The sequence below is a fragment of the Dermacentor andersoni genome, chromosome 4 (genome assembly GCF_023375885.2).
Source record: "Dermacentor andersoni chromosome 4, qqDerAnde1_hic_scaffold, whole genome shotgun sequence".
NCBI classification, from domain to species: domain Eukaryota; kingdom Metazoa; phylum Arthropoda; class Arachnida; order Ixodida; family Ixodidae; genus Dermacentor; species Dermacentor andersoni.
In genome coordinates this window covers 85,059,728-85,087,107 of record NC_092817.1, presented here as the reverse complement: position 1 = coordinate 85,087,107, position 27,380 = coordinate 85,059,728, and the positions used below count along the sequence as shown (strand labels likewise).

General features: G+C 45.1%; 1 protein-coding gene across 5 annotated transcripts in view; it reads right to left on the bottom strand.

Annotated features, from left to right (window-relative positions):
* Window positions 1-4,736: 4,736 nt before the first annotated feature.
* The window catches only part of Sbf (SET domain binding factor), a 160,577-nt gene continuing 137,933 nt past the window's right edge, over window positions 4,737-27,380 (bottom strand). For all 5 annotated transcript variants that reach the window (XM_050183387.2, XM_050183385.2, XM_050183386.2 and 2 more), the window contains 8 exons: window positions 25,322-25,678; window positions 21,946-22,206; window positions 21,399-21,506; window positions 10,017-10,263; window positions 9,139-9,291; window positions 7,695-7,840; window positions 7,358-7,489; window positions 4,737-6,883 (listed from right to left, as the gene is read on the bottom strand). In XM_050183387.2, the coding sequence (XP_050039344.1) occupies window positions 6,791-6,883; window positions 7,358-7,489; window positions 7,695-7,840; window positions 9,139-9,291; window positions 10,017-10,263; window positions 21,399-21,506; window positions 21,946-22,206; window positions 25,322-25,678 (1,497 nt within the window). In that variant the 3' untranslated portion in view covers window positions 4,737-6,790. The remainder of the gene's footprint in view (window positions 6,884-7,357; window positions 7,490-7,694; window positions 7,841-9,138; window positions 9,292-10,016; window positions 10,264-21,398; window positions 21,507-21,945; window positions 22,207-25,321; window positions 25,679-27,380) is intronic.

Here is a 27,380-nt window from a genome sequence, read left to right as displayed (position 1 = left end):
TCATGATTACTTGTTATTATCGAACGATTATTGAAAATTCTGCGTGTGACAAACACATACACCACCGTATGGTGGCAACGTCTATGAGCATTTCCAATTTCTATGTAAAGCGTCGAATATAATGCTATGCTTTCATTTCTTATTAGGCATGCATGCATGGTATCACGGTTCAGGACAACTGTTATCTCTGCTGCGCTCCACGTTCGCTCTTTCATCCTTCGCTGAGCTAGTTCACTCGTTTACGCCGACGCAGGAACGGGCGGCTAAGAGCTGCGCTCTAAAATGTAACCTGGCGTGTTTATCTCGTCCGGAACCGTTGTCAGATGGGAAGAGGACTTGGCACCTTTGAAGGCGCCGCGTCCATGAGCTTTCGTGTACTCATCAACCCAGCATCATTCGATACATTGACCCCGTTTCCCCCCTCCCTCTACCCGGGTTGACTGGGCGGGGGGCTTTGGTTCGGGCCAACGGTCCTTCCCGGACAAGGGGGCCGTTGTGGTGCAGCAACACAGAGTTACTGCACTCAACACACAAACAGCCATGTCGGTCTTACAGGACTCAAGCCTGACTGACCCTCGGACTGCCTCGGCACAAAGCAGGCCAAGGCATACAACCATGGAGAGCACCAAAGCCGTCCGCGGAGCAGCGCGACCAACCAAGGGTGCGCCACCACCGGTTCCAGCTCTGGGTTCCATTGAACCAAACAAAACCCCGTAGATCGACTGGCACACACGGCCGAGTCGAGCATGCATCATAACTTAAGAGGGAAGACCGCCAGTTCTGTTGCAGTTCAACGTGGTTCAACGGAGGAGCATAGAGAAATGGGAGGAGTTCAAATGTGTTGGTACGTGATTCCCACTCTAGAATTCTCACTAGTTTTCCTAGGTATTTGTGTCATTTGTTTATGTAGATATTCCTAGCATAATCTGAAAGTTTAACGTTCACAAGCCATAAAAAGATAACTTTGTTGGCACCGCATGTCTTTTATTTTAATATTTAGATAGAATTTTAAAAAATATGACAAAAAGCCGAATTCTGTGCTGTCGTTACTGCAAAGTGGACAATGTAAGGACGACCGCCTTTACGCTGCCTTTAAGATCGCACTGGCGCAATGGTAAGCTGCTGCTTTTTCGGAAGCCACGGTTTTCAGCAGTTAGTTTGCGGATTGCTAAAGAGACGGCGCTACCAGCTACAAAGCTTCTGCCAGGAGACAGAACGGCGAGCGTTGCTGTTTGGCGAAGCCATTGTAGCGTCAATAAGAACAAACAAGATTAACACCACGGGCGCTAAAGTTGTTGTGGCCGCATCACATGGTGTACGTCCTTTTAAATGCAGAGTATTTATTTATTTATTTATTTATTTATTTATTTATTTATTTATATGAAATACCATTAAGACCCGAGGTCGTTACAGAAGGGAGAGGGAAACAAGCATTAGAGGCAGAAACAGCAATTCGGCTTCTAAATACAAGTACAGTCGAGCGCGTTACAACGAAATGACCTATATATGGGATGGATAGTTCTGTCCGGGTCTCATATATTAAAAATTTAGAAGGCCCAGCGCCTTAGCAATCGTGATCGAACGCGATTGGCTGAAACATCGCCGGCGACGCTCGACGCCCTTCGCAACCGCTGTGAGTACGCCTCGACACCTAACGCATGTTGCACTAACCTAACTAACATAACCTGTCGTGGGCGACATGCAACGGCAATAATCCTGACGGCGTGACATGAGAGCGTCGCCGGCGGCGTTTCAGGCAATCGTGTTGAACAGCTGTTGCTAAGGCGCTGTGCCTTCTAGCCTTTCAAGTATACGCGCCTCGGTTCTATCGTGAGCTGTGCAGTGCACGACTTTTACAACGAAGTGACTTATATAACGGATGATTTCGGAGGCCGCAAGCAATTCGTTATAAATGCATTCGATTGGAATCCTCAACGGCAGCCTTAAATGCTACTACATCGATCAGTTCGGTTACTGAGTGGTCAGGATCAAAGCATAACGAGAGTTTTGCGACAGAGGCGGGCGGGTGGTTCCATTCCCTGGATGCAATAGAAGTAAATGGCTTACACCGGGAAAATGGCACCTGTACATAATCTTGGTGATCGGTTCTGTTTGATATATAGGGTGGTTCTGACAGAAGATGACGTTTTAGTTCTTGGCATTGTTAAAGAAATCACCAACCCTTCCCCAACCGGAAAATGGGGGTAAGCGAAGTTTGTCCTGCGAGGACCTGACCTTCGCTACGGGTAAGTAACCGACACGTAACGGTGCCGGATTGCGTCGGCCTCCCGCTCCCTCAGCTCGGGATCTTCTCGTAGCTGTCGGATTGCCTGGACTCTGGCGTCTCTAACGGCTGGATCTACGCGCCTTTTCACAGGCGAGTACTCGCCACCGCTCGTCGAAGGCTGCCTGCACCTCGGGGGAACACACAACGCGTGGCCGTCCCATCCGTATTCCGAGAGTGAATTGAAGGGAAATGAAGGCGGCGCAGCACGCGCGAGACCCTTTCCCTCCCCGGCGGAAGCGAAACGGCTCCGATTGGTTGCTCGCGTAGCGTGAGCGCGCGCCTATGCAGCTGGAATCCTTGCTAATGACCCACGCTCCGGCGCAGCTGTAAACTAACCAAACCGCCCTTTCCTGCACCTGCTATACTCTGGGAGCAACTGGGGTATATTTTTTGCGTGACCACAACGCCATGGAAACTTGTGAGTCAATACAAGCTTCGCTTGAAAAAGTCACTGACGTTTACAATACTCCCCAATGCAAATTTCGAGTGCAGCTGTTTAGGTGTTTTGAACGCGCGATATATTGTAGCAAAAAAATTGATTCCGAACGACAAGACGCTCTCGGCGGCGGTGCTGAGCCTCTGCTCGGGCAGCTCGTTTAGCCAGCAGCGGCATTTCCACCGGTTGCAATGCTCATTCTTCAGAAAGAAAGCGTGAACACGTGGCTCGCGCAGAGCACATTAGCGGCGGCGGCGTCGCAGGCAAAGTAGGACATGCGCAGTGGGTCCGAAGCCCACGCCAGAGCTTAGTTTCCGAGCTGGCTGCATGCCTGGTTGTCGCCGGCACTCCTATTTCCTCCTCACCCTCTCGTCATACCCTCCTCCACTTCCCGCCTCCTGGTTCCGCTGCACCCTCCTCTCCGCTTTCTCCTCCTGCTTCATCGCTCTCGCCGCTTTTTTCAACCGCCGCTGCGCGCCGCGTTCGCCCTCATCTTTCGCTGTGCTCGTTCGCTCGGTTACGCCGGGAACGCCGACGCTCGCCGCAGGAACGGGCAACCGCTGTCGCGTCCAACATTCTTTGTGTTTAAGATTAGGAAACTATATACGATTCAGGTGAATGACGCAAGGAACTGCATGCAACTGCATGCACTATAGATTGCATTGACCTCTGCTACACTATGTTGATTCTAACGATATCAGTATATCCTAGCCGCGTTTTACACATCAAGGACAAATTAGCCGTGTTATGGATCTCATATGTAGACGACACACGAGCTGGCTAAGGCTGCATACGTTACGTTTATTGTACAAGAAACGTTCATGTGGGTATACATCGTATTCTGAAACTACTGCAGCGTCATGCCTAGATAGAAAAAAATTTTACACCCCATCTTGTCACGTCACACCACGTTACACCCCACGTTACACCCCAGTGTGTCACGTCACATTGATTGCGAAATTTAACCGAGATAATACCTGCGAACACGTACATTCCTACCAGCAGCTTCGAGGAACATGCAAGAGAAATAATAAGAGTGCCGATGTCAATTGCGCTTGGTCGGCCGGTTCCTGCAGAGTGCTAGCGTCACCTGCGGATTGTTGGCTTCTGCGCAGCTCAGTGGAACCCATTTTGACCACGTGATGGCGTTCGGCGAATAGCGGCGCTAGAATCGCTGGAGGCGGTGCCAGCGGCGTGCGAAAAGCAGTGGCGCAACTCTGGCTCTCTAAAGGGAGCCAGCCTATGCACTAATTCTATGGTACGTCATAGTTGCCTAGGCGACCTTATCGGCAGTTTCCACGGAGCTCTGGTATGGGCTGGACGCATGTTGAGCGTAATAGTTGTATACACACAGATGCGTCGATTGAGGTAAAACAAACCACAGCTTCGCTGCTCGTCCTTCTTCACAGAGTGGAAGGGCTGATTTTTATTTTTATTTTTTTGTCAGATAAAAGAAGTCTGTCGAACACGTGAGTTGAGCCGAGGACCTCGCAGTCATGAAAGCAGCGCCACAAAACACGACCCAAGAGCGAGCCTATTACGGAATATGTGTACGTTGTCGCGTAGTGCAGCTCGGCTAGAGACAAATGAAGCAAAGTGCGTCCTCCTCCGCAGTACCTAGGCAAAGGCAAATTTCGATAAGCAGAAGTCACCAGATTTCTTTCTACCAACTCGCGCATACACGCACAATGGTCCACCGAACGCGAGAAAGAAGCTCTCGAGCAGATGCAAGGTTCGAGATGTATACTTGTTACCCAGAGAGAATCTTTGCTGAGGCCTAGATTTGGGCACCGCCTATCACCACCTAATCAGGAGCACTCCCAGGCATGAGGGAAGAAAGGAAGGGGAGGCTTTTCGCTGTACCCGATGTTCAGTTTTCTGAAAGTTTATGCAGACATTTTGGAATTTTTCATAACCTCCTTTGTCCTTCCATTATATACTGCTTTGTACGGCAGTACCATTAAAGAAGAGACAAGCAAGGAAAATCTCAATAAATGCAGTCCATGCAGCATCTTTCAGGGGCTTCGTTTTATTGGGCACACACGAAGCTTGTCACTTTTCAATACATTTCCTCAGGTTGCAGCTTACTGGCAGTCTCAAAGTAGCTCCTCCACAGCTTTGCAGCTGCAACCACTTTGCATAACAACCACCACTGTGGTATCCTCCCTATGTACAAGAGTATTGCATCAATGCAAATTTCACACCTGCTTCGCATATTGTCTGTGCACATTGGAAAATCCTATTTGCTTCAGGCAGGCAGGAAACAAAAAGAAAGAAAGCAACCACTAGGCATGCAGTACAATATGTACAGGCTGCAATGCCGGTGTGTCAGCTTTCGCGTAGGTTGCTAGATACATTTTAAAGGCAACAGTAATAGTAGCGGTAATTCACGATGACTGGCTACATTCAACCGGAATACTGCAATCTGTCTGTCGCAAGAACAAGTAAAACTTTTCCTAGACAAGAATTATTTCTTTTCTAACAGTACATATGCCAGTGGAGGCTTTACAGTTCTCTGTACATGTGTCTGTCCGCATGCTGGCCTATGTGCAAATAAGAGTGCGAAAAAAATGTGTACATTGTAAAACAACAGCACTTCTGGCATAACTATACTTGCTACCCAGTCCTGTATGTTGTAGTGTTCACACACCAAAATCTTATTTGCACTTTACAAATAATGATACATTTGCACCCATTCTGACCAGTGAGCCAAGCAGAACAATACAGCAGCTGGTACATTTGTATTTCTACTATAAAACAGTAGCCGTCAGCTGCTGAGAAGCATGCCACAAGTCCATGCCAGTAAAATCACTTACAACAGGCACATTCAGATTCTGGTGGCACTTAATCTTCTGAGTTGACATTTATACGACGAGTCGGTTTTCATTTTGCCTTTTACTTTCTCATCCAATGCTGTTGATAAAGAAAGATTGCAGTATTCTGGCATGCTGTACATAAGTGGTAAAAGGCAAAAATTTAAATTTTCAGGCAATAAAGACAAGAAAGACAATGTTTTTCATTTTCAATTTGCTGTAACAAAAGCAAACAAAACAAGGGAAATAACCTTTTTCAGAACTGGAATGTTGCCGGGCAATGTTGGGTCCACAACAAGATACCATCAACAAAGGGGAAAAAATGTGAACTATGCACACCGACGCGCGTGGCTAATACAAAAACACTCATTGCCTGGCAGTAGCGGTGAGAAGGGTCGCAATGATTGGCCCACTGGCATGAGAAAAAAAAAGTACATCAACACAATATACAAACACAAGCTATCTAATAAGAGTGTCCACTGCAATGACGAGATAGAGAGTCAAGGGCTAAAACTTAAAACAGTCTAAGGCACACACACAAGAAAAAAAACACTGGTGCAGTGGCACGTTGGACTAGTGGTCTTGTCTTAAAAGGTCATTTTGTTGTTCTCCACATTGAAGCGGCCTCCTACATCAGCCACTGCGATCCTCTCATAGCAGCCCTGTTTGTCCATTGTGCAGAAGTATTCTCACCAGTTACAAGAATTTGACCTGGTGAGTGCACTCTTGTATCCACCCTGCAAAAGGACGCCACATTCAAAATGAACATTAAAAATGCCTGCCAAACACGGGGGCATTATCTTGCAGGGATCTTGCTTGTCGCATCCTTTTTGGTCGTGGTTGTTGAAGTACCCCATGGTTTTCCTTTGTCAAGTAAACTCCTCTTGGAATAAATGTTGAAAGCAGGCTGGTTCTAGAACCCTTTCGAAAGAACCTGGTGGCAGGGATTCAAATATAACGAGACTGATTTTGAATGCCTGCCCATTCTAATGCAGGCATTGCCAAACAGTGGCACTTCTTCCACCACTCCTTCATTTTTCTGGTCTCTGGCATTCTCTTCAAGCTGGCCGGCTTCCTTGTGCAGAAAAATGGGCAGTAGCAAATACACAGTGAAGAACTTGATCGCAGTGCTTTGCTCCAAGCGTCCTGTGAAGTGCGAGAGCCTTAGGAAAGAGACGCATGAAGAGATCTCTGCTGAGCCTATGGTGCAGGCCAGTGGGGATGGAAGTGGTGGTCACATGACCTATTCACTCCTCACTGCAGGCAAGACTGAATCTTCTCGATCCACTCCTGTGCAGCCGCAGCATCTGCAGCCATAAAGTTGTACATCCGCTTGCTTGTTTTCACCTGCATGAAGAGAAAGCAAAAAAATACATTAAGAAGCCTTGTACAGCGCAGGTGAACACAAACTACTTTAGCTGAGCACATGCTTCTTGTAAGCTACCTTTATGAACATTTTCAGGTACCATTGCTTCCCAACTGGCACCTTATGACCAGTTGAGCATCTTATGTGGAGGCATGAAATCAATGACAATTACCACAGCAAGCTCCAACACTCATGGTCATTAAAGAAGTTGGCACTAGCTATGTACACGAAACCAAATAACATAGGACTCTAAGCACACAGACCCTACACACATAGACTACAGCTCAGATTTGGATTCGGCAGTGGTGGGTGTGAACAACATGGTGTTGAGCTCATTTCGAGGCTGCATGACTGAACTAAGCAGAAGTATGTATTTCTTTTTTCCAGGGAGCTCACATTCTGTGAAATTTTTTAACACTTCTCACACGAGTTCTGAAAGAAAAGGAAAGACTTACATCGAAGAAGGACTTCTCGTCAGCCCTTTTCGGTGCCCCTTGGATGATCAGAGACGGGGTCACTGAGATCACCTCGGAAAGGTCAATCAGCCCCTTGCAGTGTGAGTCTTCCACCGCGTCGTAGTACCGCAGCTGCAATAGTAAAAAGCGTATCAGCTGTTGCAACAAAGAAATGCAAAACAGCAAAACAGTTATGCTGGTGATACCCGTCCCTCCCCAGCTGTGTATGAGCTAAAAATGTCGTTTTTTTTTTTTTCTATACGAATTTTCCTTTACGATAACACTGTAAATCAAAACGCCCACTGCAGATCTGTCTAGCAATGGTAGTCAAGCTCACCTGGTGCTTGGTGGAGTCGAGCACAAACCAACGCTGCTTCCACCCTTTGAGCAAGGCTCCCCGCTTGAAGAGGTAACCTTCGTGTGTCCGGTTCTCCGGGCAGTTGGACGAGAACTGGTCGTAATACTGGCTGGTCGAGTGCATGCCTGCATTATACAAAGGCATTGGCATACGTAAGAGATAATCATTCAGCGTGGTGTCGCTAACGGGCAGAAATTAAGCCTAGCCAAAATGCAAGTAAAGAGTAGCGTCACGGCTTCAACCACAAGCCAGCTCAGCTGCTTAAATAAAGTAAGCTCAAGAGAGTTTAGCTTGGCCGATGGCCTTCACTGAGCTTGGCAAAGTGCAAAGCTTAAGCTCATATTTCAGCCCTACACACACTTCAATAGCTCAAAATACTGAAAAGCCCATATTCTGAGTGCTATGCCAACTAGATTTTCACTGTAAAGGTTTTTAAAAGATTGCCCGTCGCATAGTACAATTTCATCACTTCACCTGGACTACTCAGAAGTAGACATTACTTGCAAGATAAAATAAAATTCGCAATTAGTAGTTTAACAATTTTCAACTAACTATATTTGTGATCACTTTTAGTTTCACTCACTATATAGAATTCTAGAAATACTGAAAATATTTTCCTTCTGTACACAGAGAATCCCGAAAACACTCTTGAGAACCATTCTGTACACTAGCCTGCCTGCCCACCCATTTCTTTGTTTGTTGTGTTATTTCATATTCACATAAGACAAGAATGGGCAGACAGAAATATGCAAGATTTGACAGTGCTACGGGTGCTCACCTAACTCAAAATAATGTCTACTTTATGTCAGTGCAATAAGCAGAAGAGGAGAGAGAGTGCAAGAAACATCTTATGTAAGGCCAGGCTGCAGGGGAGAGGCAGAATAGCAACATAGCCAATCGGTCAATCATCTCTTCTATCTGCCTAACCCTGCCCTGCCCTGACTGCTAGACACCCATTGAAAACTATAATTTCACCTGCAGCTAATGCCAGTCTTCATGGAAACAGTAAGAACGAGTTCTGCTTGAAACATGCCCATCTCACAGAAAATGTAGCCAAATAGGAAGAAAAATAGAACGCTGACAAAAATGGGGTTGTCTAAAAATTTTTAAATGTTTCGGCTTCCCCACGGAAGCCTTGTTCACTGACTTTTAGACATTTAAGAATTTTTAGACCCCATTTTGGTCGGCGTTCTGTTTTCCTTCCTATAATGCCATTACTTCCCTACCAGACGAGATTTCGTCAAACTCCGGATTTCACTATGCAGCAAAATTAATGCAAACCCCTTCCACAATGAGTATGTCGACTAGCTATCCATAAAGTAGACCAAACCATTGATCACAAGCAAGCAGCTGGAGAAGGGGTCGAAAGATGTCACGATTTGTTCACAAACAAAATAATGAGCAGCTCAGAAATGCTGCCTACCGGAGGTGATGGAGGCACTTTCAGAGCTAGGCCCCTTGGTGAGTGCAGTCGAGCCAGGGTCCGGAACTACACTCTTGTACTTGGTGCAGTTCTTGGGCACCTGTGGCAGACATCGCTCGTGGCAGTTGTAACCACAGTCCACGCAATGCATGCCTGCAGAGGAAGAGCACAAGCACAATGTGGTATGTCTTTCAATAAGTCATAAGTCAAGTCCTCTACTAATTTCATAAGTCGGGTAGTTTAGAAGAAAACAGACAAGAAAAAGGAAAAAAAAAACAAAGATTTTTGTAGGGTTGGTGAACGCTTTAAGGACAAGACATTAAAAAGCTTAAAGGAAATGCTCATTTTCCATATAAATGTTCAGAATACATCGAGAATAAGAACACTTAGCAAAAAGAAAAAATATTTCACGGACTCCTTTCCACCAATAGGTTCGTTGCGTGTGGCCAACACTAGACAGAACACCAAAAGAAGGCTTCACTCCAGACTACCTATGCCTTCGTGTGGAACTTGTACAGACAATTTCTTTGATGAGAAACAGAAGTGTGCAATGAATTTCCTCTGCATTAGCTGTGTGATACCACTGCAGCCAGGGATTTTACATCAGTATTTCTTCTCTACCCATGCTTTAAAAACAAAGAAAAAGAGAGAGAGAGAGTTGTGCGCGAAACTTCTTTGTGGTCCTCTGTTCCTGCTCTAATACAACAAATGATACTTGCTACCTAACGTTCAGTGTTGGCCAAAGACATTTAGCCAAAAACATTGTACTAAAAGCCGAAACATAACAAGAAAAAAAAATGTTTTGGTTTGTTGCCTGTAGGTAACGCTCGCGCACGTAGGGTTAACAGGAGTGAATAGGCTAAGGCTAAAGATCTCACCAGTTTTGACAAGTCCCCAGAGAATGCTTGAGCACAGGTCACAGTAGGTGGGTGTCGAGTAGCTGCAGCGGTCAAAGCGATGAGGGTACGACTGCGGAGGCACAGCCGGTGCGGTTCCAGGAGCGCCCCCCGTTGCCTCCAGGGGGCCACCGGCCATCTTGCCCCGCACCAGGAACTCAATGGTGGAACGCTTGTGCAGCGCCCTCCCATGGGCACGCACAAACTCCGTGCTGAACGACGCCTGGCGCTGAAATGTGCAAAGGGGTTGGGATATGCAACATTAGCAAGCTGTCACTATTGTACCCGTTGCATAGAAGAAAAAAAGAGAAAAAATATGAAACCACCAGTCTCACAAAATCCACAGTGCATTCACAGCAGTAGCTGCAGCCTTAATGGATCTACTGTGTGTGTCCTGTTGCTTTGACCCAGTCACCTTTACTCAACTTTTGTTGTGCAAGATTTTTGTCACTGGGAAGGGCCAGGAGCACATGGCTGGTTGAAGACAGGTGCATGAAGCATTTGTCTAACCATCACATTGAGTGACAAGCAAGGGAAGTGGACTGACATTCGTCTTACTCTCAGTTATTGTGTTTCACATTCAATGTAACATAGGCATGGCATAAGGCTTAGAAACACAGCTGTGCTATGCAGTTTTCAGAGGTGCATTTGAAGCACCTAGTCTATTTCAGTGGTGTACATCTGGTTTGCATGCAGGAGACCCAAAATCGAATCCCGAGGTGGGGTGATTTTCTTTTTTCCTCTCCTCTTCAGCATACAAATGATACCAACCACTCTACACAAACAAAAGCTGTCAGTTAAAAGTGTGGAAAACTGTAGAACAGCTATCACTGCAAAAGACAGGGCAGCTGCTAATGCTGTGCTGCTACTGCAACAAGACTTGATGCCAAGTAAAACACTGCAAGCAGCACAAATTGTTCTAATCACCACAGATGAGAGTAAGGGCCACTCAACCTGTGGGATAGCAGTACCTCGTATAACTGAACTTAACCACAAGTCCATGCACAACTGCAATAACATATAAGTGAGCTACTGTCTTCACCACAATATTCAGTGTCACTGAAGGTTATGCCCTGTGAGCCATAAAAAAATTATATCTGCACAGCACTTTTTTACAAACCCACTGTTGTTAGTACGAAGAAGGACAAGTAACAGAAATTTTAAAAGATGCCAATGATACAGCACATTCAGACACGTGCATCTGCATAGATACCACACCTCTTAGACAAAAATATAAGCTATTTGAGCAGTGCCCGAGAGCTCTGCTCATCATATTCTTTCATTTTGTGTGAAGCACCTTCTCCGATGGCTAGCTATTCTTCAGGTTGCCTTTTCCTAGCAATCTACTGTCAGCACATATTTACCACTGCTTCACTTCGTACAATTCGTTCAGTTGAACTTAATTTTAAGCAACTCCTGCAAATGTTCGTGCCAATTTGCTTTCAACAAGCTAACAACTACAGACCCACTTATCCTGCTGGCTATGATTATCAGGTGTCACAGAAACAACCTATTTCAATGAACCCCCACCAACCCTTTCTTATAACTGCAACAGCAATGCATACTTGATGTCTGCAATGGTTCATGAATCCTCTTGTCTGAAAGTTCTCACGTGTCATATGCCTAATAATGCAATACACAAGGCAGAAAAAGATGCATAAGGTGCACAGAAATTTCAGAGGCAGCAGCTGTCCTTTGCCAAGTATATGCTAGATGGCCACCATGGTACAGCACACAGCAAGCACAAGACACTTCGCAAAGGCGCCTACTATCTGCACCTTGCTGTCACAGTAGCAGTTCGATGTGAAGAGTAATTATTTTTTGTCTTTTTACTAAATGTTGCTAAGTCAAAGTTCCACCCAATGCTCATCACTCTACCATTGTCTTGTCTACACACATTCAAGATATTCACTCTAGCTCCTTCAATATTGCTCGATGCATAAGAGCATGCTTTGCTTTTCAAACAAAAATTATTACATTCAAAACTTTAGGAAGTGCAGTTTTTGGTAAAACCTCAGAAAATCTGCCTCATTAAAAATACCAGTATCTACAAGAAAAACCTGCATACTAAAAATGCATGTATTAAAAAATATATAGAAAAAGACACGTACACAATGAACATGTCCATCAGCTACAATGCCACTAACTCTATAACCATGCCACCATGCTCATGCATGTACTAAGTAATACATTGCCGAAAGTTTGATTTTCCCTTTATTAATTACATTGCGAACACTTACTTCAAACCAAGTACACTTTTTCAAAGTGTACTTTTCCGAATTGAAAATACTGTAAAGAAGCTGCAACACAAATCGAACTTCCTTTCCACTCATAAAATGCAATGTCACATTCTTTTGCCCATTCCATTATGCATGCCATAGCAGGAGTGTTGCATACTTTGCATCTTGCCGAAACCCTGTGACATCAGCACCACGAGAGACTGGCAATTCCATTCACGTTTAGTTCTACACTCACTCTGTCAGCCCTGTTTTAATAGTTTAAAACGGTGACTCGTCCAACATTATTAAGCATGACATATCATATTTGACATCATGTGTTCTAATATAACCTAAGGAACGATGTCACATGTTAGACATCCACCAACTGTATCAAGTTTATATCATGAAAAATGCATGCTCTTCGGGGAAATAAAAAGAAATAATTTCCGGCAGGTACAACTAAAATCTACTATGCCTGTGTATCTCCAGATCTGACACCCCCAACAAAATGTGAGCACGTGGTTTTATGGTGGTGGGTGAGGAAATTAAACTTTCCCTTATGACACAAGAGGATAGCAGACAAAATAAAGGTCAAGCCATGCATGAACACTTGTACTACACTAAGCATCTAGTAGTCCAGTAGTCTCTATAGCTATAACAAATGGCTACCCTAAACCAGTGGCACAACTTGCCTGTTTGTGGCTGTTCAGGACCCTGTCAGGAGCAAAACCAAGGAAACAAAACCAAAACAAGCACAAACATCCCAATATATAATGTAAAGCTTTTGAGCCGAGCAAGGTGCTTAAGTCATACCACACCAAGCAATATGCAAAGAAAAAGTGTGCACCGAGGCACTGTGTCTAATAGCCCATAGGCATTGCATTAATTCAGCAAAATTTGGGAACTATCACAAGGACATGCAACACAACTCAAGATACTGTTATGGTTCAGATGAATATGAGTGCCTTACAAATGCTCTTTTTTAAGCACAATGTCTTATATATGGAAGGCGATGTTTCATGAATAAACTAATGTTCTGCATGGTGGTGACAGAATATGAATGCCACCTCAGATGATTGACAGCAGCCAGGAAAAACATTAAATCTTGTGATCACCCCCAGGTCCCCATATTTACTGAATTCAAGGATTTCTTCCTTTTCTTTAAAGGAAAGCAGAGCGCTTAACACTCTGTGCATTCAGATACAAGAAAATTGCAAACACTGTGGCAATAACCCTTTCAAAAATGACAGTCAATGTCATTGCCTAAATACTAATAGCAACTTTCAAGAACACACATCTGGTTTAATACGCCACTATTTATTGATGCTGCTTTGCACTCTGCTAATGTGCTTCCTACACGAAATGAGCAAGCATGGAAGAGTCTTTGTTGTGTGCATTGAGCAAGCACCCTAAACATGCATAAATTTGCGATGCAAAAAAGCAGATTCATTTCTGTGCCAGCCACAACCGAAAGTGAAGTGTTAGTGACAGTGGCCGATATGAGCACAAAGAGCACAATAACTAGGTGAATCTGTCTCATTTTGCAGTTTCAAGATCACTCTTTCTAGTAATACTAGGTACGAGTATGATCACTGAAAAACGTTGGCATTGCCATCAGTCTTGTGTCCAAAGTTGCATCATGTGACACCACTTTGCCATGGCAACAGCAAGTGCAACGTGGAAAGGGTAATCTTATCCCACACTTTAGAAGGTTTATTTTAGTATATTAATTGCCTGCAATTGAGTGACACCGGCTGCTATACTAGCAGTAAAAGAAGTTTCTCAGTGGCTGCTAGATACTCATTGTGCAATGCATCCCAACCAGGCCGAGATTTGCTCTTGTTTGGTTGGATTAATCATTCAGAATGTGGCAACGAACCTTGGTCTGCACAAAATAAGCTGGTAAGAGCTCTTTTTGCCACCCTCCATGGTTTAAAGCTTCCTTCCCAAATGTTTATTATCAGTAAGTCAAGTACTTGTCAAAGATTGCCAGTGTTCAGGATGTGGCCAGGTTACAGTTGATGATGGTGCTTGACATTGTAAAAAAAATTTAGAGTATTTGACCTGTCTTTTTGCCTGCAGCACAAATAAAGGAGGTCTTTATAACACCAGATGTTCTCATATAGCACATAAAACTTTGAAATCAAAACGAAAAAGCAAAGGCTCTTGTATAAAACTCCTACAGTCAACTGAATAACTGTAACAGTGAAAACAAATGAAAAAATCAGATGACAAAAACGAAGCAGGTGATCTGGAACATGACCTAAAATTACGCATAATTTGGGTGCTCACGGCAGGCGGCGCCAATTTATGTCCTTGCACCTGATATTTGAAGTCCAAATAATTTTAATGTAAAAAGCAATGCACTTATTTAAAAGCATTTAAGGGGGAACCCAGCACATGAAAGATGAAAGTAGGCTTTTGAATTGCTGGCTCATTTATCATATTTACTCGATTATAACACGCACCCGTTTTCTGTGACAAAAAAAAGGGGGGGGGGGGGGGGAAACGTCCTCGATTTTGTAACGCGTAAACGTTTAGCGTGACATACAAAAAAACATCCTTTACAGTACCGTGCACCTTATTCTTTCATACAGAAATACAACTTTATCGCATTTGGAAAAAATAGATTTACTCCCAATGCACTAAAGTTGCGATGAATAAAAAAAGTCGCAGTTTTGCCCAAAAGGCGAAGCATCGATTACGATAGCAAATTAGTAGACAGCTATACGAAAAGTAAGGATAGTATCTGCCGTATAAACTTTTAAACATTCGCTAAACTTACTAAATTAACGAGCATGGTGTCCCACACGCACAAGCAAACATGAACATGTCTTACTCAATGACCGCAAAACCTTTTTATCAAAACGCTGTAGCGAGGAAGTACGGCAGCAGGAGCGAGGGAATTGACCTTTGTGCGGCCTCTCGCTTCAATGTGAACTAAGCGGCGAGACCACAGCATGGTGCGCCTGGATGCGTAGACTCTTGTCTCCGTTGCAGATTGCTTTCAAGATAGGGGCTGCGCTGTACGTAGCAGCCGCCGGTGTAGAGTGCCTCTCCTGTTTGCGCCAATCCCGCACGCAAGTTTCAGGAACTCAGAACGCCCGTGATGCGGTCCGATTTCCGTCCGCCTCCACACATGTGATCGCTTTCCTTTTATTTGCAGCATCGTGATGAACTCGGCATGCCTTTGCACTCTGTATTTCCATGCTGATAGAGCAAACACAGAAAACAGGAAGACGGACGGTGCACTCGTAGAGTTTCTCACTATAACACCTAGAGGGAAATCTGGCACCACCGTCTATAGGAGTTTCCTAAGGGGCGCTGTGCTGTCATGGGAATGACGGTATATGGATCTGCAAGGCTTGTGTTGGCTGGTGTTGTAAAAGGCCTCGTCTAAAACGTGGATATGGCTACATAAACAACACATTCTTAAAGCAAAATCTCCATAAAAGGTTTTCATTCACGCATATTACCATATTTACTCGCATAATGATTGCACTTTTTTGTCAGAAAAATTGATGCAACATCAGGGGTGCGATCATTACGAGAGTTAAATTTCCCGCGAAAAGAAAACAAAAATTTTTTTCGTCCCGCGTTTGCTGCGGGACACCAAAACAGAAATGGCAGCAGGCAGAGCAAGCTGAATGTACCGAATGCAATTTTTTTTTCTTCTCGTGAGTACATTACATGCATTGAAACAGTTTCTTCCGTATCAGTAATGAATAATATCATTAATATCGGCAAGTTTGTGGCAATAACATAGCCATGTCCACTTTGAGGGGGCAGAAACAGATGGGCGCGCTTAGCTGCCAGTGGCATAGAAACACATGGCCGGCATGTTGTGGAAACTGCAGCATCTGTCTTCACTACTATCCTAATACGGAACGTTTCCGCTAAGGGTGGGTGAAGATCTTAGCTGTGTTAGAAGCGTCGGCGTATGAATAGGGTACACTTTTAACGTATTAGTGTAAATGTGGCTACCATCGTTTCCGCTCGTGATTTGTTGGGGGCCCACGAGTGCAGATGAGAAAAATTGAAAGGAGTCTTTTTTTGTTGTTGTTGACCACAACCATTATAAAGCCTACACATAACAAAGGCAAGTTTGGTTGCAGCTTTTTTTTAGTCATGGAAGTGTGGAAAGTGATGAAAGTAATGAAATGAGGCATCTACTTGAGAATGTTTGGTGCGTGCAGACCGCTTGGTTTGTCTTGAAGGTCGTTCACGTAGCATTTAAGAGACGGTAAGCGCGATCATTTTTAGCTGGACTTGGCACACGACATATCGCTGCGGCAAGTTCGGGATGCGATCATTACACAGGAAATAAAAAAAATAGAATTATGACGACAAAATTCAGGGGTGCAATCATTACGCGAGTGCGATCATTTTGCGAGTAAATATGGTACATCTTCCAGTGAAGTTTACTCATCTACAATGCATAACCAAGTGAAAAAAAGCAAGAACAGACGTCAAACTGTTCCAAAGCGAGTGCAAATCTTGTCATCTGTCCTCCAACTTTAGCAGCCAGCTGATACTTTCTTTGTTTCATATAATTGTACATGCAATAACAAGTTCTCATAATTAAATAAAACATGTTTTTGTGTAATAATAAAGCTATAACAGCTTCTTATGTGCTGTTTTAGCAGAAAATGAATCATTGTGACAGATGGAATGTTGCTTGCTAGATGAGTCTTGAAGGTGTTCTGGCTCTGAGAGAATGATGCCAATCCGAAGTCAATATACCGGCATTCCTATGCATACCACAGTGCAGCAGTGCCAGACTTTCCTCTAGGTAATATAGTGAGAAACTCTACGGGTGCACTAACCTAAGCCAAAGGAAGAATTTCCTCAGCACACGTACTACAGTACATGGAGGAAGCTACGGCAGCTAGGCTCGAAGCACGTACAAGACGGCCATTTTGAAATGCCTATGGTGATATGGTAACGCAGATTTAGGGTCGTACTCAAGTTTAACGTGCACATAATTTTTGGACCTGTTTTATTGGAAAAGAAGTGTTCGTTAGATTCGAGTAGATACGGTATAATAAAAATCAGATGGCATGTTTAGCATAATAGTATAGGGCAGGGCACACAATTTCATCATTATAGAATAATTGACGTAGTAGTTCTGCGGAAACCCGCAAGGTGGAGAGAAGTAATGAATAAAGGGAAAATCAGACATCCACCCGTTCGTAGCAATTGCTACCAAGGAAACCCATACGGGTTCCTCGAAAGAAAAGCCTCATAGTTGAAGAAAAATTCGTCCTGGTCCGGGACTCGAACCCGGGACCACCGCCTTTCCGGGGCAGCCGCTCTACCATCTGAGCTAACCAGGCGGCTAGCAGATGGCAGGGCGAAGTCGAATTTGTCGACAACACGAAGCAAAGGCAGGAGTTTGACGTAGTAGTTCTGCGGAAACCCGCAAGGTGGAGAGTAGTAATGAATAAAGGGAAAATCAGACATCCACCCGTTCATAGCAATTGCTACAAAGGAAACCCATATGGGTTCCTCGAAAGAAAAGCCTCATAGTTGAAGAAAAATTCGTCCTGGTCCGGGACTTGAACCCGGGACCACCGCCTTTCCGGGGCAGCCGCTCTACCATCTGAGCTAACCAGGCGGCTAGCAGATGGCAGGGCGAAGTCGAATTTGTCGACAACACGAAGCAAAGGCAGGAGTTTGACGTAGTAGTTCTGCGGAAACCCGCAAGGTGGAGAGAAGTAATGAATAAAGGGAAAATCAGACATCCACCCGTTCGTAGCAATTGCTACAAAGGAAACCCATACGGGTTCCTCGAAAGAAAAGCCTCATAGTTGAAGAAAAATTCGTCCTGGTCCTGGACTCGAACCCGGGACCACCGCCTTTCCGGGGCAGCCGCTCTACCATCTGAGCTAACCAGGCGGCTAGCAGATGGCAGGGCGAAGTCGAATTTGTCGACAACACGAAGCAAAGGCAGGAGTTTGACGTAGTAGTTCTGCGGAAACCCGCAAGGTGGAGAGAAGTAATGAATAAAGGGAAAATCAGACATCCACCCGTTCGTAGCAATTGCTACAAAGGAAACCCATACGGGTTGACGTAGTAGTTCTGCGGAAACCCGCAAGGTGGAGAGAAGTAATGAATAAAGGGAAAATCAGACATCCACCCGTTCGTAGCAATTGCTACAAAGGAAACCCATACGGGTTTCAAACTCCTGCCTTTGCTTCGTGTTGTCGACAAATTCGACTTCACCCTGCGATCTGCTAGCCGCCTGGTTAGCTCAGATGGTAGAGCGGCTGCCCCGGAAAGGCGGTGGTCCCGGGTTCGAGTCCCGGACCAGGACGAATTTTTCTTCAAGTATGAGGCTTTTCTTTCGAGGAACCCGTATGGGTTTCCTTTGTAGCAATTGCTACGAACGGGTGGATGTCTGATTTTCCCTTTATTCATTATAGAATAATTTGTGACATAGTTCTGGGTCTTCAAAAGTTCAAGTGAGTATGGTTAGCCCAAAACTACCATGCCAAAATGACAAGATAATTTAGCATTCTTCTGCCTTATATAATAATTAGGAAGGCTCAAAATGTGCCACTGTGGACCTACTCTATTCCATTTCAGTAGTTTTCATAGAAATAATAGTCGATGCCAGATATATCAAACGCAGATACACTGAACTATTTTCTATTTGCACAGTTGTGAAAATCCCCTTGGAAATCCCATGCAAAAGTATAGCCATGTGCTACGTACATATCGATCTTCCATTCACTGCCACATTAGAGATATCGAACGTACGCTTCTCCTATTGGTGACACAACCACTTCTTGCATCGTCGTAAATATTTATTGCCAACGAATTTGAAACAGCATCATTCTGGCAGGTGATATCAAAGAATATTCAATCAGAAGGGCAGTAAATGCTGTAGAAGATAAATGAGCAGAGTACTCTCAGTTTAGCTTGCTGCGCATATGGATGGCTCATTCGAGCTGTGGCCGTTTGTTATCGACAAGAGTAGATCCTCTCAATTCAATATGCATTCTACAAGAAACATGGATGACACTCGATTTTTTTCAGTGAGTGACTCTGGGCATGGGACGCCAAGCCAAAAATGTCCGTGCCATCGTGTTTGTTTTGTTGAAGGCCAAGGCTTACTGCGAATGACATTTTATGGTTCTGCAAGCAACCAAAATGAATCCAGCCCCTCACCCTCCCCCCTCCCCCGGACATGTTTTTACAGTGCAGTGGGAATGGACTCAGACGTTCTGCAAGTTGAGGGCCAGTTTCAAATCTAACAGAGTCTGTGTAGTGTCAGCAGTCGCCGATGCAGATGCCGAAGGGGAAGGGCCAGGAACAAATGAAGTGTTGGAGTGCCAAGCAGCACACAAAAATAGATGGGCAGACGAGAAGCAATGACAACTGGTTTCAAGAGGGAAGGAGAGTGGAGGAGACCAGAGTCGGTTCTGAACCCGAAACGTGACCCAATAATCTGGTCGACTCGCAGCCGATGTGCGTTGATCAGACATTAAAGCTATGTACAGCCAATTACCAATTTTCCAGATATGCCCAATAATTTGGACACCTTCACGGTACCACCACAAACCCCTCAGAGAATGTATAAGGATATGAAATTTCGGACACAGAAGCCCTTCGCCGTCCAAGTTTCTGGACTACTTGCCATGACTGCAGGTTCGAAATGGCATCAATCAAGGCCACCACCACCACCATTCTGATTATTTTGCACTGTCAAACGAGAGCTCTTGACGTAGGCTGTAGCGACATAGGCAAGCTAGGCCTAGATGTTTTGATGTTGGCTACCAAGCTTCTTGCTGTTTGGTGCCGTGTTTTTCATTTAAAGAACTCGCCGTTGTCAGCAAGGGCGCCGACGATGCCTTTGTCATTCTTGCAGATGGCTTCGAAGCGCAGAAAGTACGGCAAAGGTAAAGTGTTGCATAATGCCCGTTTTCAAAAGTCAGCTTTACCGCAATACAGAAGTGTTACGCAATGAAACATACTAAGAATGTAAAAGGGGGCGCTGTCACGAGAGACGGTATGTATTCTTTAATTATACATGTGTGCTCCTGCCATTTCCTGTCACAGTACAAGCAACATCACACCTATTAAGTGTACTGGCAGACCTTCAGAGCTATTTCGGACGTGCCTGTGGGGATTTAAGCCCGTGGGGGCAGTAAAGGATATGCATTAATTTTTTCAGACTGCTCGAGTTTTCGGACGTTCTCGGTGCCCCTACGAAGTCCGAACAATCGGACGTTGACTGTATTGTAACTGGTAGGCGGCCAGGAACGTTCATGCATGATTCGCAGTAAAAGTGCGCAGATGTCGGCTTGGTGCATATCTCCGCAGGCTGGTTTGCTTCCACACTGCGCCCATTTCTTCCTTATATTGAACAAAAATGCACAGGAAGCATTTCAAGGCATGCGGGGCACAAGGCCAACTCGCAGCTGGGCGACGTGGGCTTTTAGGGTTAGCACTGCAATTAGTACTGTGAAATCTGGTTAATGTGTTTTAGAAAAAGGAACGTACTAAACAAGAAAACAAGATCTGAAGTCACTAAAAAATTCGGCAGACTCAAATGTAGTTGACATCTACAAAATGCGAAGTGTTGCACGAATCGTTGCAGCCCGAGACCTGCATCATCGTTTTTGCAGCTTCAGGAAGCTTATGTTCGCACTCCTTGAATTTGACCTGAGTCAGGATCTTCTTCGAGCAAAGAATTTGGCGGGCAGTTTTGACATGCCGGCTCGGCGAGAATTGTTGCGGCACGGGAAGCTGACGGGCATGGAGCTCGTGGAGCTCGAGCGACCCAAGATGTGCAATGTTGTTTTAAGACGGCAATGGTAAACCGAAACAAAATCAAGCTAATGGGAGAAGACAGAATACCATGCTGCAATGCCGCCAGAGCATAACATGACACTCACTTCGCACCACCTGCAACAGGGAACGACGATGCATTTAAGTTGTCACCTATTAAACACATCCATTACACTACCTACACCACAAGTACGTAAAACAGATAGGCAAAGATCCTTGTTGCAATGGGTTGGCAGCAATAACTGTGAAATTGCTATCCTTTGCACTGTGTCCATCAATAGTAAAGCAATACTGAAACTGATAGGCTGGTGCCAAGAAAGCAGATGATGATTATGTAAAATGCCCTTACCACCAGAGTGTCTACAGCAGGAACAGGGACAGGGACGTCCAGCTTGTTCCAAAGCACATGCCACTTTTGTGGGAGATGCCCCAGGGCAGCTTCCTGGTCGTGCAGTGCCTGTGCAGGAAAGAATGATCCAATGCGAAGTAAGACTGACAGGATGCAGCAGAATGCAAGTGCTACATTATTAAAGGTCATGGAAAACACCAGCCTCAAGAACATGCAATTCTCCTGATCCCCTCATCTAGACACTGGCACAGTCTTTCTTTTCAGAGGGTCTTCAACTGTAAACTGGATATTCTGCACTGGCTTTGATATGATTCTATACTGGAAAACTTCAATCAGAAGCACAGGCACATCAGCCTAAGTTAACTTCTCTCATCCAACTGTAGCTGCCTTGAATTAGCGGTGTTTCTAATTACAGTTACCTTCAGCAAAGGTATCCAGCTCTCATAGCATTACAGAGAAGTTTCATGGCCAGCAACAGTGCTGAATGATCATGGTTCAACAGACTCCTGTCAGACGAGTAAGAAGTGCCAAGTGGAGGCGCACCAACCTCAAGCAGCTGAGTGAAGACGTCAACCTCCGCATCGCCTGCGTCGTCATAGCAGGGGTACAGTGTTCGGCGAGCGGGTGCATTGTTGGCGTTGCTGGAGGAACCCCCCGGCCTTTGAGGTGGCATTGGCTCAGGAGTAACCTTGGGACCCCGCTCGAGGATGACTAGTTCAGGATCATAGATGGGGCCATGGCAGAGAGTCTCCTCCAAGTAGTACTCCCACACTTCCAGGTTGGACAGGTTCGAGTAGGGGCGCAAAACCTGGCAAGCACCATAGCACCAAGGAATGAAGAAAAAGCAAACGCATCGGTTGCAACAGGGGCAAGCATTCAATAGCAGGCAGAAGTTGCCAACCATGTTAGCGGCAACTAAAACTGAATCACTGCATCATCTGGCACGTGAGTGCAATAGGTTTGAAATTTAGGGGTGTGTGAATATTTGAAAATTTTGAATCGAATGTATATTTTAAATATTATTTGATTGAAAAACTAGGTTTCTGAAAATATTTCAATATTCGGCAAGATTAGAATACAGTAAAACCTCGTTAATATGTTCCCGTTATGTACATGTTCCCGGCGCCAACTTTCGCAATCGCAAACACAAAAAATTACCCAATAAAGTTATGCTCATTTATGCCAAAACGGTAGAAAAAACGGTTTTGGTAGCCAAAACGCGCCACCGTTCCCTGCTGCAGACTGCGATCGTATACGTTATCTGGCCGCTTTATCCCATGTGAACAAGAAAAGGCGCGAGGTGCGCTTGATCGAGAACAGTACACAGCTAGCCACCCGTCTCACACAAAAACGACGGCACACACAGTTTCTTATTCTGGTACCAGCAAATCTCCGCCTGGGTCGTCGCACGCCGCATGCACAGCTATCGCTGCCAAACCTATTGTGATAAGCATCTTCTAAGTTCTACAGCGTGTGGTGCATAGTGCCATTGGTAGCGTACTGCATGCTTTTAGTAGGCAATAATCCAAACACACCGTCATTCCCTGCTGCAGGCAGCATCCGGCGTAGCCCACCAGCTCAATTTCGTTTTGGTTTCCCGTCGCCCTCTTAAAACACCACGCAATAGAAAAACAACAAAACGCATCTCGCGCCGCCTGAGCGCCACCAGCTCGATGCACGTCGTCGTCTCGTGGCGTAACAATCCGCGTGACGCTTCACATTACATAGATGTCAACAATGGCTGAGTCTGTTAAATTTTTTTAGTTCCTTTGGATCGCACGTTTTCCCGGTTAGTACGTGTTTGTCTTGAAGTTTTTCTCAAAATGTATGAACGAGGTTCTACTGTATTCTAAAAAAACACGACGAACACATTGCTGCCATGCGGGAGCAGACAAGGTTATATTTGCATTTATTCTTATTCAATATAAGATTATGTGCCAGGTTTAGTGCCGAATTTTGTATCAATTTTGCGCTGCTTGCAGAATTTAGCACGTAAAGTAAGCTCATCCACTGGGCAACTAAGCTTTGCATGAAAGCAAACCTCTCAATGGCAAGGTGCACGGATTGGCAAACAGCAGTAAAGCACAGCGAAAGGGGATCGGGCCAATTACGCAAAGGGGTTCAACAGCAATTCGAATGCTCTTTCTAGAAGTATAGGTCAACAGGCCGATCCACACCAGTGATGCCCATCCATGCAGCCTCACTATGAAAACATACCAGCTCCCAGCCACAAGCCCGTGTTACACCTCAACACAGCTTATCATATGCCTGTTGGAACATTTCAGCACAGAGCAAGGGTAATCCACTACTGCAACACACACCCAAGAGGTACCCGGGACTTGTACGGATCTCGTGGGCGATAAACATTACCACAATGCCTGCATGCATTGCAGTATACTCAAAAGCATTATTCCAAATGGCTGCCACGGTTGGCGTATACGTTTTGTGCTCTCGGAAATGGTCATCTATCAACAACCGTACAACAACTCTTCATTTGCAAGGCTATGGCTGTTGATAATGAAACACAAAGTGTGCAGAGCAATCCATGAACAGATGAGGCAGCTTATCAGCAACACACAGCACAAAAATTTGGAAGATGCTTAAGCTTCGCCTTTAAGAATGGAGCGCGACAGCATTCAAAGATCCTTCACTGCTTGTCACGCCTCCCGGCAACTGCAACATATGTAACTGTAATGTTTACCGGGAAACGCTCGTGGCGAATGCTATGCACAAAGGTGGGCTTTCTGGTCGAAACGCGGCCTCTTGCAAGGGTCGCGATGCGGCGGAGGCGAGCACCATCTGGAATCAAGGAAGCGGGCGCTGCTCCATGGACTCTGACATATTTACGTGCCGGCATGCACAAATGGCGGATGCCGTCTCCGGTCTGTGCTTTGTAGAAACGCTGGAAAAGGTGTTTGTTTGAGTTTTCCCGTAACTGAATTATGCTTTTTCTCGTATATTCAAATTACATTCTGAGCTATCATGTCTGTAGGTTTTGTGTAAGTCATAGCTTATGATTTTTCCACGTATTTTGGATTGAGAAATTCAATTAGTTCAGTGAATTTCGTGAGTCACATGAATGACCTGAGTATGTGCGGTTCGAAAATCTTTTTGTCGGTGCGACGCCGGACGCGGGCCACCTGAGCCGATGCAGGATTTTCTGCGACATGGGCTCCTTAACGCTATCGCCTTAAAATCTTCTTGCCTGACCGTAACCACACATCAGTGCTGCACCTCAAACACTACTGTTGAGCAGGTGGCTGACCTTACAAGCACTAGCAGCTATTCAGTTTTGTGAATGCTCGCATTGTCTATAAACTGATGTTCCCATGGTACATTTCAGGAAAACAGCTGGTGTCACAGGCAGCTTTAGAGGGTAGTATGAGCATTTTTGTCAATGCACTACGCCTCTCTCGCTGTTATGAGATTTTCCTTTGCTTTGAAATAATGATACTGTCGTTGGCAGTCGTTGTTAACACTACCAATTCCTTGTAGAAGAAAGCTGGTGCAGAGTGGTGTTATAGCAAATCTACATGCAGTAAATCTTCACAAATAACTTTGCTTCCCCTGATTGAATTTACGTATATGCATTTCACAGTATAGAAAGGATGTAGAGTCAAACCCGATTATATCAAATCTGGTTAAACAAAATTATCCCCTATGCAGGAAAATTTCTGAACAGCATGAAGCTACAGCAAGAATACGCAGCCAGAAATGGAGATACATCAAATGAAGTAAAGGAAAAGAAAACTTGTTTTACGTAGGGTTTTGGAGAGACTATGGTTATATTAGGGTTCCTGACATAGCAAATTTTCAGCACTATCCCCACTGGTTCTCCATAATGGCATTCTACTGCCACATTCTTCACTGCTCATCAACCTGTGTAGTTGATTACAAAGTGAGGAAGACAGCAGAAGCCTCACCTCGTCTTCCAGGTTGGCTGCATACCAGAAGTTGTAGAAGGCCGACGACTTGCACCACAGACGATCAGCGTACTCCCAAAAGGATGGAGCTGCAGAGGCACGTGCGGACGTTGAGGCGGCTGCGGCAGCTGACTCCTCGTCCGAACCACTCTCAGCCGAAGCCAGAGCTGCAGCCACATTGCGGCCACTGCGATGTAGGCTGCTCGCACCGCTGGGCGAGGGAGTCCAGCCTAGCTCGATGCGCTCCAGCTCCGAGTCGAGCAGGAAGGTGCGAAAGCGGCATGACACATGGTGGTACGCCAGGAACCGTAGGAACAGGTCGTTGAACTCAAACGACATCGGGAACTGCCGCAGGAGCTGTAGGGGTAGAATGCAAAGAACACATTGAAAAATAGTAGCGGCACCCACAAATTTGCTAATTTAACTAGATCGTTTCACGCATAACAAAAAGTTGGTCTCGTCCATGTGAATGATGAACTGTGAATTGCTCTGTCACTTCCTCACGTGACTGGCAATTTATATATGACTGGTGATTTGTTGCTACTGCAGGCCAGCTGACTGGCAATAAACAGCTTTGCTTCATTTAGTCTAATCTGTCTAAGGCAGTAAAGCTAGGACACAGCCTTTATCATTAAATTGGCCCTGCAACACTTCTTTAGTGCCACCACTTTTTCTATAGCCCTTTTGTTGGCATGGCAAAGAACTAAAAGCAAAATAAATTATGATGATCAATGAACACAAACCGAAGTTATCAGTCACAGAAACTTCAAAATACAAGAAAAATTAAGGTTACCCTCGACTCGAATTTTTGTGGCTCTGGCTGCCAGATTTCACTCTGCCATGACATGTTAGTGTGGCGCCCAATAGCTGCAGCGCATTGGCGTTACATAAAAGAAGTTGGCAGGCCATGCTTGCCAAACCTGCTCAGCTTGCTGATGACGTCACCATGGCCTCCGCAATTGGGTGGTGTGTGGTCCAATCTTGGAGGCCATGGTGCACTCCTATGGTTACAACAGCTTCTGAGAGGTGGCTGTTGGCACACTATGTACAGTGAACTCTCACTTGAGTGAACTTCAAGGGACCGAAGGAAATAGTTCACTTAACTGAAAGTTCACTAAACTGAATATTCACTAGACCAGCATAAGATATGGCATACAGAGTCAAAAGGTTGAAGTGCAATTCATGGAGCAAAAGACATGGCATCCATAGTGTTAGAAATGTGTGAAATAGAATTTGTACATATCAATGGAAAACACACCACTTGGGTCGTTTGTGTGCACACGCGGAGCCGACGAGACTGGAAAGAAAGAGACGACGACCATGCCGCGACTAGCCGGTCGGAAAAAAACACACACCACGTGGTTTGTGCTGTGACAGATCGCCACTTTGCTCTGGCGGCGTTGAAGCGCCAGTCCTGTTACTTTGTTCATGGCCTCCGAGATTACATGTTTGCTCGTTTTGTGCGGGCGATCTCGGAGGCCATGCCTTGTTGCCGTTCATTTTCCGGGCCGCCGCTTTGGCCCAGGGGCGCTGTAGCGCCAGCCACGTTACATTGCCGCTGGAGCGGCGGTTTGATGAGGGCGGGCATCGGTTACGCCTGCAGCGCAGTGCAGTGCAAGCTTTGGTCCTCTGAGCAAGTTCGTTAAACTGAAATATTGACTGTTCCGAAATTCGTTTAAGTGAAACATTTTTGCATTAGAATCTATAAGAAAACTGCCGGGGATTTTTAAAAAGTTCGTTATTCTGAAATATTCTATAAACCGACGTTCGTACAACTGAGAGTTTACTGTATTCATCATGCTGATACATTGTTGCCATAGTTGCAATTCAGTAAAACTGTTAATATGTACCAGCTTAATAAGTAATTCCCATTTAAATACACTCATGATGAATTCCCGGCTCTGTCACCATTTAACCTAATGCATTGGCTGACTGCTTAAGCTGTAGTTGCTTAACGCATGCCAAACGATTAGAGCGTAGTAAAGTTAAACCTCAATATAACGAAATTCTCGAAATAATGAAGTATATAACTTTTCATGACCTCTTGTCCATAGAACAC